The 18,267-nt window shown below is 44.4% G+C and overlaps 2 protein-coding genes across 9 annotated transcripts in view; one reads left to right on the top strand and one right to left on the bottom strand.

Moving 5' to 3' along the window:
* LOC125626659 (uncharacterized) overlaps window positions 1–10,589 on the bottom strand; it is a 73,234-nt gene extending 62,645 nt beyond the window's left edge. For 6 of the 8 annotated variants that reach the window (XM_048829904.2, XM_048829921.2, XM_048829932.2 and 3 more), the window contains exons 1-3: window positions 10,148–10,589; window positions 6,116–6,208; window positions 986–1,086 (exon numbers count right to left, since the gene is read on the bottom strand). In XM_048829904.2, coding sequence (XP_048685861.2) covers window positions 986–1,086; window positions 6,116–6,125 — 111 coding nt within the window. In that variant the 5' untranslated portion in view covers window positions 6,126–6,208; window positions 10,148–10,589. Of the gene's footprint in view, window positions 1–985; window positions 1,087–6,115; window positions 6,209–10,000 lie in introns of those variants that run through there. The other 2 variants (XM_048829913.2, XM_075122786.1) reach the window with 2 other exon arrangements.
* An 80-nt stretch (window positions 10,590–10,669) lies between these two features.
* On the top strand, window positions 10,670–18,267 carry YARS2 (tyrosyl-tRNA synthetase 2). Its single transcript, XM_048830034.2, has 5 exons — window positions 10,670–11,567; window positions 14,436–14,603; window positions 15,133–15,288; window positions 16,102–16,272; window positions 17,898–18,267. Exons 1-5 carry the CDS (start codon window positions 10,786–10,788, stop codon window positions 18,055–18,057), a joined length of 1,437 nt encoding a protein of 478 aa, XP_048685991.1. The 5' UTR covers window positions 10,670–10,785; the 3' UTR covers window positions 18,058–18,267.

Below are 18,267 nucleotides of genomic sequence, written 5' to 3'. Positions count from 1 at the left end.
GATTGCAAGCTTTTTGGATGAGAAACTATGTCCACGTATAAGGGAGCTAGATAGGTTAATCAATGGCTATCTTCCATGAATCTATCAGCCAGGATGGGCAGGAATGGTGTCCCTATCCTCTGTTTGCCACAAACTGGGGGTGGGTGACAGGGCATGGATCACTTGATGATAATCTGTCTGTTCATTCCCTTTCGGGCACCTGCCATTGGCCACTGTCAGAGGACAGGATACTGGGCTTGATGGACCTTTGGTCTGACCCAGTAAGGCCATTCTTATGTTCTTATGTTTATACAGTGCCCAGCACAATAAAGACCTAATCCTTCTGGGTGGCTTTGGATTCAAATAATAGATGATATTATCTGACAAAGCTTTCTTATGAAGTTAGTGTATAACTTAAGCTCAAACAAATTCACTCTTAAAGGTAAAATTCTAGTCTTCTCTGTGGAGGCAGTAACTGGAATAATCTACACTAGGGGGTTTCACATGTTATTCAATTATCTTAAAGAACAGTAGTTAATCTGGCCCATTATGCACAGGAAGGATGGAAAGTGATCAATAACAATAATATTTAATACATAAAATGTTTTACATTTTAAAATCTCTATACAGTATGAACAAATCTCCAAAGCACCCCAGCAAGTAAGCTTTACGATCCCCATTTAACAGATAGGAAAACTAAAACAGAAGACTTGTATACACTAGCCTTTTCCAGAAATCTCCTACCACTGTACTACCTACCATTAGGTATGTTAAGGATTATGGTATATTGATATGATATAGTGCCTGTGAATGATCACATCTCAGCTGTTATCTAATTAGGGAACTGAGCTCTTTATGTAACTGTTCATCTGCTTGCCGACTGAAAACTAAATGGTATTGATTACTGTTGGTACCTATTAATTGATATTATCAGTGATTTTAAAGGTTCATCCCCTTTTACTGGAAAGAAACACCTCTTTGCAGTGACATCTCTCTCATTGCATACCTTTTCAGATGGATTAACACACATTGGAGATTTCTCCATATGAAGGGCTAGAAACATACACATGTCTTTTTTATTTCCTAAACGTGTGGCAATCTTGTAACCTACATAGTTTCAAAGAAAGAAAAAGACATATTCAATAGACATATTCAAAAAGAGCCCCAATCTATGTTGTTAAAAACATTGTCAACTGTTGTAATGCAGGTAATTTACTGAGCATCTATCATGAAAAAAAACATTTGGGGTGAAAACTTGGCACCACTGAAGTAAATGGGGCTAAAATTTAACCTTTGGGCACCTTTTAACTATGAGGACAGTTAATCTCTGGAACAGGCTTCTGTGACGCTGGCAGACCGGTGCCAGCTCTTGCCAAGGCCCCTAGACATCACTGAACACTGACAAATGCATAGCTGGAAAACAGTCTGACTCACCTGTGTGTTACCATTGTTACAAGAGATGTTAAAGTTATAAGAACGTATTTAGCGGAATGCTTGTGAGTTGCTGCGTGCATTAATCTCAATCTTGTTAATATCTGTGTCCCTTGTTATAAGGTAATATGGAAGTGTTTGCTTTGTACTACGAAAGTGTTTGCTATGAAACTGAAAACCCCCACAGTCAGGAGAGAAGAATTACCAAGCGTGAAATACTAGTTCACCGGAAGAGGTGTCATTTCCTCTCCAACAAAACAAGGCCTATAGACACCAGACAAATTGTGGAACACCAATGGATGAATGACTTTATTGATTGCTTCACCACACCCAGGAAGCAGATACATGCACAAACCCTCCTCCCGTCACAGCTTGAATGCTGGGGTAAGGGAATAAAAATCTCTGTTAAGGAGAAATTGTTATCACTATGCTGCTTGGAATTTGGAGAGGGCAGTAATTCTAATAAACAAGGGATTCCCCCAGCTGCGTAGCTTGGGTTAGTCCTAAAGGACATATTAAGCTTGCACATTACAGCAACTACTATTATATTTTGAAACCGAAGACAGTAACTCATTTGTGTATGTATGTTTAACTGCTTTAACCTTGTAGACCAGTGTTTCTCAAACTGGGGCCCACAGACCCCTGGGGGGTCCCCGAGGGTACCCCAGGAAGTCTGCAGGCCCCGCTGATCAACTCAACTCCTCCCCCTCCCTCCCAGTGCCTCCTGCATGCTAAAAATCTGGTGGCACAGCAGGGCTAAGGCAGGCTTCCTACCTGTCCTGGCTCCGCACCAGTCCTGGAAGAAGCTGACACGTCTCTGGGGTGGAAGAGGAGGAGGGGGTCTCCGTGCACTGTCCCCATCCCAAGCACTGACTTCCTAGCTCCCATTGGCTGGGAACTATGGCCAATGGGAGCTGCAGAGGCGGTGTCTGCTGACAGGGGCAGCGCACGGAGACCCCCTGGCTTCCCCGCCTAGGAACCGCTGCCAGACGGATATGCAGGTTGCTTTTGGGGCTGCCCAAGGTAAGTACTGCCTGGCCGGAGCCCGCACCCTGTACCCAAACTCCCTCCCAGAGCCCATACCACCCCCCCCCCGCACCCAAACTTCCTCCCAGAGCCTAGAGCCCACATCCCCTCTGTGAAGTTATCTGATTAAAATATAACCATGTAGATTATTGTTGCTACCACTGTTATATAATTGCAACAAATATTGTACAAAGGTTGTCAAGTAAGGTGTCTATGGAAAGGTTATGATTTGCTGAATATGATTTTGCTATTTGTATGCATGTACCATTATTGTATTTAAAGTTATGAGTATTGGCTTTATATCTGGATTTCAAATATGCTTGCTCCTGTGGCAATGCCCACAAGGTATTTAGCCTGTACATCTTGAAGAGACTATTCAAGTTAAGTGGCCCATCAAAATAACACTTAGCTCACAATGGAAGACACATATTTACTCTTAACAGAATTTCCTGCTATGACTAAGCAAAATCATGCCTAGACATGTGACTTGCTCATGTGACTCCAAACTCCATCTTTTACCTGTAATTCTCCACTAGCTGGCCTGATGTCTTTGTTTGAAACAATGGATTTCCCTCCACATGGCAGAAGCTATAAAAGGTGCTGGAAACATCTCAATTTTGCCTCTTTCCTACTCAAACCTATGGCCTATGAATTTATACTAATGGGAGCATTCTAACCAAGGGGCTGAGGCCCTTCCAATGATTTGGAAGCAACCAGAGACTTAACAAGTCCACAGTTTATTCCATCACTGCTACAAGCCTGAACCAAGGACTTTGCAATTGCTGTATGTATTTGATTCCTTTAACCAATTTTAACTCTTACCTTTCTTTCTTTTTATAAATAAACCTTTAGATTTTAGATACTAAATGATTAGCAACAGCTTGATTATTGGGTTATATCTGAGTGATATATTGTCCTGGGTACGTGGCTGGTCCTTTAGGATCAGAAGAACACTTTGTTTGATGAAACTGGTTTTAAAGAACCACGCATCTTTAAGTCTATTGTCTGGATATTGAATCCAGGACTGGAATGCCTAAAAAACTGCTTTTCTGACGTATTAGTCAGTGTGGTGAAACAGAAGTTTACTTGTGTTGCTGATTTGGTATATCAGATACATCCCAAACCACCAGTTTTGAGATGTATCTGCCATATTTCTCAGCAGTTTGTCCTGAATTTGGTATTCTCAGTTGTGATCCATGAAGGCATGCTGATACCCTCCCATACCCCAACTCCCTCCCAGAGCCCACACCCCCTCCTCCACCTCAACCCCCTGCCTGGTGAAAGTGAGTGAGAGTGGGGGAGAGCCAATGATGGAGAGAGCGGGTATGGAGTGAGAGCGGGCGGGGCCTTGGCGAAGGGGGCAGGGCTGAGCAGGGGAAGGGCTTGGGGGTGCCCAAAATTTTTTAAATCAAAATGGGGGTCCTCAGGTTGCTAAAGTTTGAGAACCGCTGTGGTAGATAACCCTCATTTCTTTTCTTAGTTAATAAATCTTTAGTTAGTTTATTACAGGATTAGCTACAAGCTTGCCTTTGGTGAGAGATCTAGGTGCAACTGACCTGGGGTAAGTGACAGGTCCTTTGGAACTGAGAGTAACCTGAATTTTGTTGTGCTTTCTGGTGTATGGGAGCATCTATCACAAAGGCAGGCTTGCCTGGGTGAAAAGATAGACCAGAGTGCCCAAGGGGACTGTCTGTGACTCCATGTTAACATTGAATCATAGAACCATAGAGTTAGAAGGGACCACAAAGGGTCAGTCCAGTGGCTCTCAACCTTTCCAAACTACTGTACCCTTTCAGGAGTCTGATTTGTCTTGCATACCCCAAGTTTCACCTCACTTAAAAACTACTTGCCTTATAAAATCAAAAATAAAAATACAAAGGTGTCACAGCTCACTATTACTGAAAAATTGCTTACTTTCTTATTTTAACATATAATTATAAAATGAATTGCAATATATTGTGCTTACATTTCAATGTATAGTATATAGAGCAATACAAACAATAATTGTCTGTATGAAATTTTACTTTGTGCTGACTTCGCTAGTCCTTTTTATGTAGCCTGTTGTAAAACTAGGCAAATATCCAGATGAGTTGATGTGCCCTCTGGAAGACCTCTGCGTACCCCAGGGGTAAACGTATCCCTGGGTGAAAACCACTGATCTAGTCTTACCATGTTAGGGCTATTATAGTGCTTGTGGAGTTCACACTTGTTACTTGGTTTGTGAAAGCTAAGTATAGAACATACAACCAATTTGGGGATTGTAGGCCTGCTTCTTGACAGTCTTCCCTGAGGTTGGCACCCATGTTCATGAACCACTCCGGGTAGCCTGAGAATTTCTAAGGAAGGCTGTGTAATCCACCATTGGAGGTTTTTAAGAACAGGCTGGACACAACTCCTCTCAGGGATGGTCTAGGTTTATTTGGTCCTGCCTCAGCACAGGAAGCTGGACTTGCTGACCCTTCCAGGTTTTTTGTTTTGTTTTGTTTTGGAGTTCTTTGGTTTTACAGATGTATGCAAAAAACAAACACACAGCGTAAACAAAGCCTCCAGCTTTCTTCACTGCTCACCAACCAGCCTATACATTGGATGAGGCGGGGTCTTACAGAAAAAATATTGGGCCAGATCCTCAACTGATGTAAATTGGCATAGCTCCATTGCTGAATTCTGAGTACTTCACATTACAACCTTTACGTTATTTGTAACAATTTTTATATGGAATTTCTTATATTTACCAAAACATCAATAATCCATTATGTGGGACAATTTGCTAGATATAGAATGCTCTGTTCTGCACAAGATTGATACTCACTCCACTGCATCAGTTTTACCCGTTTAACTTTACAGACCAGAATGTAGTTACACTGGATAAGACCACTGTAACAGAGTAGGGAATCAGGTCCAAGATGTGCAACCTTGCCTCAGCTGATGCCCAGTCACAACACTGTTGAAGTCTTTCAGATGACTTCAACAGATGTTGGATTGGGTTTTAAGTAAGTGCAATTCTGAGTACTGAGGTACACACGCCAGATATAATAAAGAATTTAAAGAAAGATAAGGATTAGTGATTTAGTTTTGTTCACACAAGAGCAAGTGGTTAAAAACTTATTTTCTATTCCACCCACTTTTTCCTTTAAATTACATTGGAAATTGATTCTTACAAATATTCCACATCTTTCATCAAACTTACCAATGGTACCTATCACTTTGTTCGTTAACTGCATAGTTCTCAGGCCTCGTGGACTATCTTTTGTTTATCATATTTTACCCATTTTAAGACCCCATATTGTGTACATTGCTTTATAAATAGTAAGGCCCCAGTCTTCTACTAAGAATCGTGTAGGCCTTGACCTGTGGGTCCCTTCCCATGAGGTTGTACATCCCTACTATTATTTCCTCTGCAGCCACCATTCATAGGTGGGCAGCAAGAAGAAGTAATTGTGATCCTGATCTACGATTGGAGCCCCTAGGTGCTACCACAATACAAATAAACAAACAATAAAATAATAATAATAATAATAGACCTGGGCTGCCACAAATGTCCTGCACATCCATAAGCAGCTGGGATCTGCACATCAGATCTACTAGGAAGAGCCCAATTGTCAAATGTGTAAATATGTTTAACTGGGTACCAGTTTCTTCTATTAATCAGCTCAAAATGTAAGCCAAGAGAAATACAAACCCCGTTCCATGTCTGACTGTAAAAGTCTCTTCCTTTGGAAAATATTTAACAATTTCTTCCTTCCGTCCTTCCTCTTTCTTTCATCTGATATCACTGTGGTAAAGAAAGATTATATCATTATGTCCAGAATCAAAATCATACATATATGAAAAAATATAATTTCATTGTGCTTATAAATGTGTTCTAAAACAGCATAATAAACGCTTTTCCTCCATATGAATGAAAGGTACATGAACAGAAAATTTTGACATGTAATATCACAGCCTCATACTGTTCGCCAGCAAAATAAACTTTCAAAAAAATAAGAGAATTGAGCCCTTCCCTGTAATTGGATTAATTCAAGTATACTGCATCCGATGAAGTGGATTGTAGCCCACGAAAGCTTATGCTTAAATAAATTTGTTAGTCTCTAAGGTGCCACAAGTACTCGGATACAGACTAACACGGCTGCTACTCTGAAAAATAACATTGATGTTTCAACTTCTCACAAAGCAGATGAAACACATTCAATAAATATTGCACCATCATTTTGGTGTGTCGTCTCCATTTTCTTCTGTGTAATTAACACCGATTTCTACTTTTTTTTAAAGGAATTGTTAACTATTGGTGACTGAAAGAAACTTTATTTTGTATATTCTAAACACCTAAATAAAAAGCCATTTAATAGAGTAAATTTATGCTTTTCTTACCTGTTTCTCTATTACTAAGAGCATTTGCTTCACAGACATTTAAAAGGCTTTTAAAGAGCAGAAGTGAAACTTAAAAACTACTTTCAGTTCATTTATTTGTCGTGATCACAAACTATTTCCTGATGATGTTGTAATAGGTCAATCCTATTTCATAATGCTGTGTGTACTATGTGAAGGGGCAAGGCCAGATGGCTATCGGAAAGTAGCAAGAAACAGGTATATTAGCCCCAGGCTAAACAAATCCCTGTTACCATAGTAATCAAATGGCAGTTGCTCCAGGTTAATCAAGACACCTGGGGCCAATTAAGATCCTTCCAGAAAACAGTGGAGACAGCTAGGTTGATTGGGACCTTGAAGCCAATCGGGGCTGGCTGAAACTAGTTAAAAACCTCCCAGTTAGTCAGGTGGGGTGTCAGGAGCTGGAGGAGGAAGTTGCACTATTGGTGAGACTGAGCAGTACAAACCATATCAGGCATAAGGAAGGAGGCCCTGAGGTAAGGGTGAAGTGGATCTCAAAGAAGTGGGGAAGCAGCTCTGGGGAAGTAGCTCAGGGAATTGTATGTGTCCTGTTTCAAAAAAAGTCAGCTATCATAGCTGATACTATTAGGGTCCCTGGGCTCGAACCCGGAGTAGAGGGCAGGCCTGGACTCCCCCCTGATTAATCAGGGAGACAACAGAGACTGTGTGAGGGAGGATAGCTTCTTCTCACCTCCCTTGCTGGCTTGTGATGAAAATGGCTCAGTAGGCTGTGACCCTTGCCCCTAAAAAGAGAAGGGCTACATGGAGGGTCACAGTCAGCCTCTGAGGCTAGTGAAATCTGCCAGGGAATGTGAGACCCACAGAGACAAGGACAGTGCTTTGTCACAACTATTTAAAATACACAGTGTTAATTAAACTAGATTAATTCTCTGAAATAATGGAAGTTGACCAGACTAGTGCAGGGTATGAAGATAAGCTCCAAAAATGCCCTTTGAAATGATGAACCAGAGGGCACTTTATTCTTGTACTCTGCGCATCTCTAGCAAAAAAGTTCTGCCTCCCTCCCCCCCCCAATGTTAATTTGCAAGTGACTTGCTCCTCACTTCTGACTATGGAGTGATGAACTGGACAGCAGGGCTGGTGAGTTGTATGGGCCCATGGTGCCCAGGCTTCAGCAAATTCAGGGCCTAGCTCCACCAATGTTCAGGGCCAGGGCTCTCCCACCTGCCTCCCCTGGCTGTCCCTACCAGCCCTTGGCAGTGGGAAGCTGCCCCCTGAAGCTCCCTGCTGCGCTCCCTTGATGGCCACTGCCACAGTCCACTACAAGGGAGTGGTGTTGGGGGCAGGCTGAGGCAGCTTGCTGTGCCTGCAGAGGAAGGTGGGGAGGAGGCACATGGCAGCTGCGCCCCCCCGCTCCCAGCGGGTGACTGAGCCAACTCTGGTGTGGAGGAAGGTTTATCCTGGCTGGACCTCCTGATCAGCAGCCTGGGGGGCTTGGTTGAATGTTGTGCTGGGGAGGGGCCCCCCTCCTGTGGAGATTGCTGGTGGGGAGTCCTTCTCTCTGGCCCCCAGTCCTGGGGCAGCCTGCCTGCTATACCCCAAACTCCTCATCCCTGGCCCAGCCCCATGCCCCACAGCCCCTCCTGCACACAACCCTCCTTCCCAGCCCAGAGCCCGCACCGAAACTCCTTCCCAGAGCCCGCACCTCTCCCACACCCAAACTCTCTCCAAGATCCTGCACCCCAAACCCCCTCCTGCACCCAAACTCCCTCCCAGCTCTAACCAGCATAAGGAAAAAAAAGTCAATACTAAAGTTCAGCCTTCAATCAAATTTTCAATCTGATAAGCCCACAGAATGACTTGAGTGAATAGAGTATGTTACCTGATTCAGACCTGCCATAAAGCTTAACACAAAGCATGGCAAAGTGCAGTTCAGTTCATTAATTCATGTGACTGGTAGTGCAGACAAATTATAAATCATTTGCCTTCCCTCAGAAAAGAGATTAAGAATAATTAGAGTCTTTAAGTCTGATAAGCATTCCATTCCACATTTAATATATGAATGAAATTGCTTTTACCAAAAAGGTGCCAAGGCTCAGAAGACATGGAAGCCTCTTTCAAGAACCTTATAGCTACAAATAAAGCATTGTGATTGTGGTATCCATAAGAGAGAATACCTAAGATCCTAATTAAGTTTGAATTTTTAAAAGGAACTTTCCAATATGTTATAGTTAATGTCTGAGCTGACAAGTGGTGTAAAAAAAAATCAGATACCTGAGTAGAGTAAGTGCGAGTCACCTAGCAAGAAGCAAAGAAATAATTCCCATGGGGAAAAAAAGGGAAGAACCATTCCTAAAAGACCTGAGTTCCTGGTCAGAAATGTGGTAGGTGTAGAAAGAGAACACATGACAGATGAAATGGAGTGGAACCAGTGGAAATGTGCAGGGAATGTAAAGAAAAGGGTATTTGGAGCATGTCTTGAAAGGGAAGTGGGAGCAAAATGATCAGGAAGATAACCGAAACAGGGATAAGTGAAGCCTATTTCATGGGACTGTGTATCCAAAGATGGCCCACCAACCAGGTTTGGACTGTTAGTGAAATCTTATTACACTTTAAATAAATTCAGGACTAGAGGTGACTCCCTAAAGCTGATCTGATTTCCTATGGAAACTGTATTGCAGTTCCACAGTAGCCTACAATGACATACTGGAAAGGATTCACGAGGCATCTCAAGGCCACAAATTACATCTAATTTCATAGAATCTCAGGGTTGGAAGGGACTTCAGGAGGTCATCTAGTCCAACCCCCTGCTCAATGCAGGGCCAATCACCAGTTTTTGCCCCAGATCCCTAAATGGCCCCCTCAAGGATTGAACTCACAACCCTGGATTTAGCAGGCCACTGCTCAAACCACTGAGCTAAATTGCTTTTGCTTTATTATTTTGCAGTATAACAAATCATTTGATACATAAAATTGCAACATTTTTAGCACTGAGAGTTATTTTATATTAGTACAGTCTTTCCATACTTCCTTTTCAACTCATTGTCACAAATATAACTGTTTAACACGTTGTCATGCCCCAGTACCTCAAATGTATTGTTTTATGTAGGTAAAGAACTTCACCTGCCACTCAAGGTACCTATAGGGACAGAGTCTGCAACCGCTCTGCCCTTTTCTAGACGCCAATTTAAAGTTAAGCACACGCATAAGTACTTACCTAATCACTTCAAGGAAGTCACTCACAAACAAAAATAAGCACGTGCTTTGCTGAACCAGAAGCATGTCATTTTGGTTAGGTATGGCCCAGTGGCGGGAGGGGGGACCCTAGTTTCTCTTTTTCTAGCCGGAGCAGAGTCTCTCTCACCTTTGGCAGGTTCAGCCAGCACTTGTTCCCCAGTAACAGCAGCCAACCACTTTGTCCGGTATGTCTAATCACTTTCATCAAATCAGATTGTGGTGTCATTGAATCCAAATATTAAGAACAAAACACACATTTTAAGAAAAAGGAAAGCGTTTAAAACGCCAGTAATTTTAACGTATGTAACTAACAACACGTGGGCCTGGAAAAATGAAACTGGCCAGGGAGTGAGTCCTGAAAAGAGGAGACCTTTGGGCGGGGCTCGAGGGGATCACGGCGGGAGGCTTTGCAAATCCGAGCTGGCGCACAGGGTCGTTCTCTGACAACGGGATTTTTTTCTTGATCACGCGCAGCGTGCGCCCGCCACTTTCCCCGCTTGGGGCTGCAAAAAAAAAAAAAAAAAAAAAAAAAAAAGGCGGAAGCCGGCCCCGGGGGGGGGGGGGCGGTGCTAGGAGCCGCGGAGCACGGGGTGGGGCGGAGGCGGGGCTGCTGCACCCAGCTCTTACGCAGGGCCCAGGAGAGGGCGGGGCCCCGGGAGCCCGGCCCCGCGGCCGTGCCCGCTCCGGCGACAATCGGGGAGGAGCCCCCCCCTTCCGTCAGACTCTTCGTCCCCAGCGTCCCGCGCACCGCCCTCGCCAGCCAAGATGGCGGCGCCCACGCTGCGGCGAGTGGGGGCCCGCCGGGCCGCGGGTCTCTGCGGGCTCCTCTCCCGGCGGGTCCATCACCAGCCGCAGCGGGCTCCGGCCGCCAAGAGGCTGCTGGCGGCGCAGAGCGAGCGGGGCCTGTTCCAGGAGGTGTTCCCGGCGCAGGGCGCGGAGGAAGGGCTGCCCGCCCTGCTGGAGCCGGGCCGGCCCCCGCAGGCCGTTTACTGCGGCTTCGACGCCACGGCCGACTCGCTGCACGTCGGCCACCTGCTGACCGTCATGGGCCTGCTGCACTTTCAGCGCGCGGGGCACAACGTCATCGCCTTGGTAGGCGGGGCCACCGCCCGCCTGGGCGACCCCAGCGGCCGCACCAAGGAGCGCGAGCCGCTGTCGGAGGAGCTGGCGCGGGCGCACGCGCTGGGCCTGCGCGAGGGGCTGCGGAGGCTCTTCGAGAACCACCGCCTGCTGTTCTGGCCCGCGGCGGGCGGCGCGCGGTTGGGCGAGGTGATGCTGCAGGACAACGCGTGGTGGCTGGGGCGCGAGCCGGTGGTGGGCTTCCTGTGCGGGGTCGGGCGGCGCCTGCGCATGGGCACCCTGCTCAGCAGGCAGAGCTGCCAGGCTCGGCTCCGCAGCGCCGAGGGCATGAGCCTGGCCGAGTTCCTCTACCCGGCCCTGCAGGCCTACGACTTCCTGCACCTGCACCGACACCACGGCTGTCGCATCCAGCTCGGGGGAGCCGACCAGATGGGCAACATCATGTCCGGATATGAGCTCGTCACCAAGTACGGGCGGCGGGACAAGGGGGGTGACTGGGCTGCACCAGCGGGCTCTGCCTTCATCTCTCATAGGGATGGGCAGCCCCTGAGCGATGAGGGGGGCTGGCCTGCCACCGGCCGCGCCAGCATGGTCAGATGTTTCATCTCATCAGGATTGGCAACCTCTGAGGTGCCAACGTGAGCTGCCCTACTGTGGCCACCAGCTTCATCGCTCACAGGGATGGCAACCTGAGAGACGATAGGCCAGCCTGCCAGGTGCCATCATGGGCTACGCTAGTATGTCCAACCACTTCATCTCATTGGGCTCGACAGCCCTTGATAGGTGCCAGCACAAGCTGCATCACTGTGGCCTCCCACTTCATTTCTCTCAGAGACGGGCAGCCTCAGAGAGACCACGTGTCCCAAATTGCCCTGGGCTGCAGAAGCATAGCTGACTGCTTCCTCTCATAGGGCTGGGCACTGGAAGCCCCTGAGAGATGATGGGTCCCAGCCTGCTAGGTGCCATCTTGTGCCAAGTGGCCTGTGGCACCTAGCAGGCTGGGACCTGTCATCTAAAAGCGAGGAGGTGGCTATCTCAAGCTCAAGCCTGTTGCTTCACACATGCTAATCCACAGGTGTGACAGTGATGAGGGTGATATTAAAATACTGGAGGGGTCAAGCTTTTTCCCTTATTGTTTCTTCAAGTAATGCAAGAAACTCAGGATGGCCAAGCTCAAGTATTCAAAAATAATGAGTCAGACCTCAAATAGTTAATATTGGCTTAAATTATTTTTAAAAAAAAGAAGACAGTGGGTGTTTGTCTTTAGGGACACACGGATCACACTTTCAAGCTTTTCCTTGTAACCATGAGGGCTAGAAATTTTTATTTTTTAAATGAAAGCCGAGAGTCTCACACTTATTTGGTTCCAGCATCTCGGGTGTTAAGTAAACTAGCATATATGAAACTTGATAAAATTGCAAGGATTGGTAATGCTAAAGTGGTCAATATTTTCCAAAATTTCAACAAGTTTTCCACCAAACAAAAAATGATAATTTTTCTTTAACATCTCTAATATATAAGTAGTAACAACTCTTGGGTGCATGGGTGACAATACAACCCTCCATTGTCAGGTTGCCTGAGATATAGAGACTTTGAGGGAGCAGCATTGAAATGCTGCTCAGACTTTTTTTTTTTTTAAAGTCACAATCTATAATAATGACAGGTTTCAGAGTAACAGCTGTGTTAGTCTGTATTCTCAAAAAGAAAAGGAGTACTTGTGGCACCTTAGAGACTAACCAATTTATTTGAGCATAAGCTTTCGTGAGCTACAGCTCACTTCATCGGATGCATACTGTGGAAAATGCAGAAGATGTTTGTTTTTATACACACAAATCATGAAAAAATGGGTGTTTATCACTACAAAAGGTTTTCTCTCCCCCCCACCCCAACTGCCACGGCAGCCTTTATTTCCATTTCAACTACCAAGACACCCGAGTGGGGTGGGGGGAGAGAAAAACTTTTGTAGTGATAAACACCCATTTTTTCATGATTTGTGTGTATAAAAACAAACATCTTCTGCATTTTCCACAGTATGCATCCGATGAAGTGAGCTGTAGCTCACGAAAGCTTATGCTCAAATAAATTGGTTAGTCTCTAATCTATAATAAAAGACCAGGAGGCATTTAACGTTCAGTAATTGCAATCTTTATCATGGCAACAACTAGCCTGTTAAGAACAGAAGAGGCCTCTAAACATCTCTGACTGTCTCCAAGATATAAGACTGTTTGTGAGATTTATAGCAGCATGCCCTGCAATAGATAAGTGGAAGTAGAGGAGAAAAGGCAGCTGAAAAATGCTTTTAAGGAACAACTGCAGATACCAATGGTGGTGGAGTGTTGCTGCTGTACTAATAAGTGAAATGCAAACAGACTGCTTGGTCTAGCCTGTCTTGGTAGTTGAAATGGAAATAAAGGCTGCCGTGGCACTTCTCAAAAAGCTAGACAACATTCAAAGTTATTGTACAAGTTACGTTGAACATAGAAGAACATCTACAATACGCTATAGTAGAGGGGTGGTCAACCTGTGGCTCTGGAACCGCATGCAGATGTTCAGGAGATAATGTGCGGCTCCTTGCAAAGGCACTGACTCCGGGGCTGGAGCCTATATATGCTAACTCTATATATGCTAACTTTCCAATGTGCCGGGGGGTGCTCAGTGCTCAACCCCCTTCCCCCGAGCCTGGCATGCCCTCGCTGTCTCCCCACCAGAGCCTCCTGCACACCACGTAACACGTAACAGCTGATTGCAGCGGGTGGGAGGCATGGGGAAGGAGGGACGGAGAGGCACTGGGAGCAGGGTGGGGGGCTGCTGACGTATTACTGTGGCTCTTTGGCAATGTACCTTGGTAAATTCTGGCTCCTTCTCAGGCTCAGGTTGGCCATCCCTGCTATAGTACATCAAAATTGACATTCAGTGCATCTTAATGTAGTATTCTGAACCAAACGCTTCAGAAGAACCTGCCAAATTCCCTGTTATGGAATAACCTGCCAACAGAGAAAGTTTCTTCCTTACCTCTTATTAGCTGCTAGTTGTCTTATACCCTGAAGCTTGAGGCTTATATATATCACTTCTAATTTTTTAAAAACCTAAGTGGATAGTCTCATTATTACATATAAAACTATAGCTTATTTTGTATCCCACCAATATTGTCGCCTCAAACATTTAGTGGCAGTGAGTTCACAAGACAGATTTTTTTAAAAATGTACTTTAGTATAATCTAATTACTTTGTGAAAGGCTTAGAAGCAGCTCAGAAGGACCAGTAGTTCCAAGTACAAATTACATTTAAGCTTACCAAGCAATATGATTTTAATGCATTGTGATTCTTTCCCCACAGAGTGACAGGAGAAGATGTGTTTGGAATCACCGTGCCTCTTATTACCAGTACCACTGGAGATAAATTGGGAAAGTCTGCTGGTAATGCAGTTTGGCTAAACAGAGATAGGACCTCTCCATTTGAGCTGTATCAGTTTTTTGTTAGACAGCCAGATAGCACTATTGAAAGGCAAGTAGTTCTTCTTAAACCTCACTTCTCACAAAATTTGCTCCAGAGAACGCTATATAACAGCAGCACTGAAAATGTGCCTATGTTCTATACAGATAGATACAGTATGAGATCATGCAGTAAGATGGATTTCCACTATCATCATGCAAGTTACTCTTTTAAAATGTCTTTATTGATTAAATAACGTACATCAGATTAATAAATGTACATGACATTAGCACTTCATTTATTCACACATACTGGTAGATGCATCACAAGTTAGCATCAGAAAAGTGGACCATTGAGTTTTAAGTGACTTGGGGACACCACCATGTAAGTGTATGAGTATGCACTTGAGGAAATAATCTAGAAAACATATGGTTTGTCCTAACTTTGCAAACAGAAATAAAGGTCTGAAAAAGTAGAATATCTACAATCTGGATTAATTAAAATAATTTTAACACAGGGAATTAAGTTTGCATGGCAGATAGAAAGGAAATCTAATATACTGACCAATGTAGAGATGAAAGAATTCCCTCCCTGCCCGTAGGTACCTGAAACTCTTCACTTTCCTTCCTCTTCCGGAGATTGAGCATATGATGGAAATGCATGCTAAAGAACCTGAAAAGTGGGGACCTCAAAAACGACTTGCTGCAGAAGTAACTAAGCTTGTTCATGGAAAAGAAGGTCTGGAATCTGCTAAAAGGTAAAGTTTTACTAATTTGTCTGTCCAGTTACGGGCTTATTTAGGATAAGTGCTCTTCATGACCAGAGGGAGGCACTGTGTGGATCGTTCATGAATAGGGCTCTGTGACTTCAGCAGCGGCCAGTGCAGCTGACCCCAGGGCCACCCAAGCAGCTGGCCCTGGGGACAGTCACACTGGCCGCTGCTAGAGCGGCTCTGCAGCCAGCCACTGCTGGAGCGGCCCGGGAGCTGCATTGACCACTGCTCTGGCGGCCCCAGGCAGCTGGCCCCAGGGACTGCCTAAGCAGTGGCTGTTGTGGCTGGACCTGGGGGCAGCAGGGGCTGCCACAGCTCAGTGGCTCCCACCAGCAGTCCCCAGGCAGCTGGAGCGGCGGCTGGCCCCCCAGGATGCTTCCCCACTCCCCTTCCCCCCCTACCCCCGGCAGCTGGTGCTGTGGGCCGTCCAGATTCACCCCCATCTTCCCAAGATTCAGTCAGGGTATTTATGGTACAGGCTGTGACTTTTTTTGTTTCTTGCCCGTGACCTATGACTTTAGTAAAAGTACCAGTGATTAAATCGTAGCCTTATTCATGAACAGTTGAGTGGGGGAGAGGAGGACAACAAAATGGAGAAAGGCATAGGTTATGTAATTCTGCAGATACTGTTATCCTTGAGTTGCATTGACAAGGTTTGAAGGGTTTCAGTTCACTTGAGGGGGGGTGGGGGGGCATGGGTAGGAAGGTAGGCTACTATGGTAAAAAGATGCGTGGGGAGAAAATTTTAATTAAGAAAACAGGAGAACCCTAATTTAGTTAACCACAATTTTTTTTTAGATGTACGAAAGCACTGTATTACAGCAATGTGGAGGCACTGGAGGCTATGTCTGACCAAGAATTACAGGAACTTTTCAGAGAAGCTCCATTTGCTGAATTGATGCTTGAACCTGGAATGAGTGTACTTGACCTGTGTCACAAAGCCAATGCCATTCCAGATGGACCTAGTGGGTATGTTCCACTTGTTTGTTATATGGGCTGCAGTTGTACACTTGCAGACCTTCTGTTAGAAATGAATTTCTGGTTTGTTCAGTCCTCAGTTATATCAAAACGCCTAGTAGTCATCCATCTGATAAATCAATTAGTGAGGTGTTGATACTACAGACGGAGGTGGGAGAAAAGCAGAGGTGTAAAAGTTGTACAACACACTACTGTCACTTTAACTTATAAATTAATCTAAAGTAATTTGATGGGTCTGAACTGTGCTGCTAAAATACCTTCACACTATTGATCTGAGTTGTAGAATGTTCCTATCTGCTAAATTTCATTAAATGACTAAGTCTGGTATGGTTTTACTGTGCACCAGAACATACAAAGTTCTCTAGAGTTCTAAAGGAATGATGCATGAATTCCAAATGCACTAAGAAGTGAAAAAGAGTCATCAAGAGAATTGATTTGCTAGAGCAAAATATTGAAATAAGTGAATTTATTGCTGGTGCAATGCACCAGATTAAGAGCCATGAATGATGAAGGGCACATAAGAATGGCTATCCTGGATCAAACCAATGGTCCATCTAGCCCAGTATCCTGTTTTCTGACAGTGACCAATGCCAGGTGCTTCAGAGGGAATGAACAGAACTGGTATAGAGTCAGCTTCTAAACAGAGGCTAGACAGAGGAACACCATCCCTGCCCATCCTAGCTAATAGTCATTGACGGACCTATTCTCCATGAACTTAAGTAGTTCTTTTTTGAACCCTGTTACAGTCATGGCCTTCCCAACATCCTCTGGCAAGGAGTTTCATAGGTTGACTGTGTTGTATGAAGAAATACTTCCATTTTTTTGTTTTAAACGTGCTGCCTATTAATTTCATTTGGGGATACCTGGTTCTTGTGTAGCACTTCCTTATTTAGTTTCTCCATACCAGTCATGATTTTATAGACCTCTCATATTTCCCCTTAGTCATCTCTTTTCCAAGCTGAAAAGTCCCAGTCTTATTAATCTCCTCTCATATGGAAGCTGTTCCATACCCCTAACGATTTTTGTTGCCCTTTTCTGTACCTTTTTCAATTGCAATATATCATTTTGAGATGAGGCAACCAGATCTGCATGCAGTATTAAAATGTGGGCATACCATAGGTTTATATACAGGCAATATGATACTTTCTTACTATCTATCCCTTTCCTAATGATCCCCAACATCCTATTAGCTTTTTTGACTACCACTGCACATTGGATGGATGTTTGCAGAGAACTATCCACAATGATTCAGAGATCTTCCTTGAGTGGTAATAGCTAATTTAGACCCCATCATTTTATTTGTAGAGTTGTATATGTATGTAAAGACAGCACTAGAGTCAGTTTCTTCCTTTACCTCACCTCTCAACAAAAGCATATTGCCAGAGGTGGGGATTGGTGCATCCTTTAGGAACATGACTGATACCAGTCAGTGTTGACCTGAAATGAACTTGAATAAGTGACCTAGAGGCAAATGGTTTCATATTCCATTATGAACTACCCAAGTTGTCCAGTCTCCTGCACCAACATTAATACAGTAATTTTTTTTTCTAAACTGAATGTTTGAGAGTTAGCAACAATCAATCAGTTTCATCTTGTAATTACTGTTTTATTTCAAGGTACCGGAAGATTACAGATGGTGGAGTCTCTATAAACTACATTCAAGTAACTAATCCTGAAACTGTTCTTGTCATTGGGCAGCATATCCTCAAGAATGGAGTGTCACTACTTAGGATTGGAAAGAAAAACTTCTACATTATAAAATGGTTGCAGTTGTGACAAAAGGAAATACCAAATTAAAACAACATACTGTCACACTAAATTTCCCAAAGCCTCTATTTTACCTTGTCTCTTCTATATTGTGCATATTGCACTTCTCACAAGAACAGCACAACAGGAGAGTAGTTTGTCTCGTTCTTCTCACAATGTGAGATTCTACCTTCTACACATGGTTCAAATAAAAGCAGCTAAATTTATGAAGATGAATAA

This window comes from Caretta caretta, chromosome 1, assembly GCF_965140235.1.
Source record: "Caretta caretta isolate rCarCar2 chromosome 1, rCarCar1.hap1, whole genome shotgun sequence".
NCBI classification, from domain to species: Eukaryota; Metazoa; Chordata; order Testudines; family Cheloniidae; genus Caretta; species Caretta caretta.
The sequence above is the reverse complement of the archived record's forward strand: the minus strand, read 5'-3'. Positions and strand labels throughout refer to the sequence as shown.

Bases quoted from the DNA above. Each gene is read 5' to 3' on its own strand.
- YARS2 (XM_048830034.2), top strand. From the start codon at position 10,786: ATGGCGGCGCCCACGCTGCGGCGAGTGGGGGCCCGCCGGGCCGCGGGT. The intron at 11,568-14,435 runs GTACGGGCGGCG...CTTTCCCCACAG, and splicing joins GGATATGAGCTCGTCACCAA to AGTGACAGGAGAAGATGTGT. The intron at 14,604-15,132 runs GCAAGTAGTTCT...CCCTGCCCGTAG, and splicing joins CCAGATAGCACTATTGAAAG to GTACCTGAAACTCTTCACTT.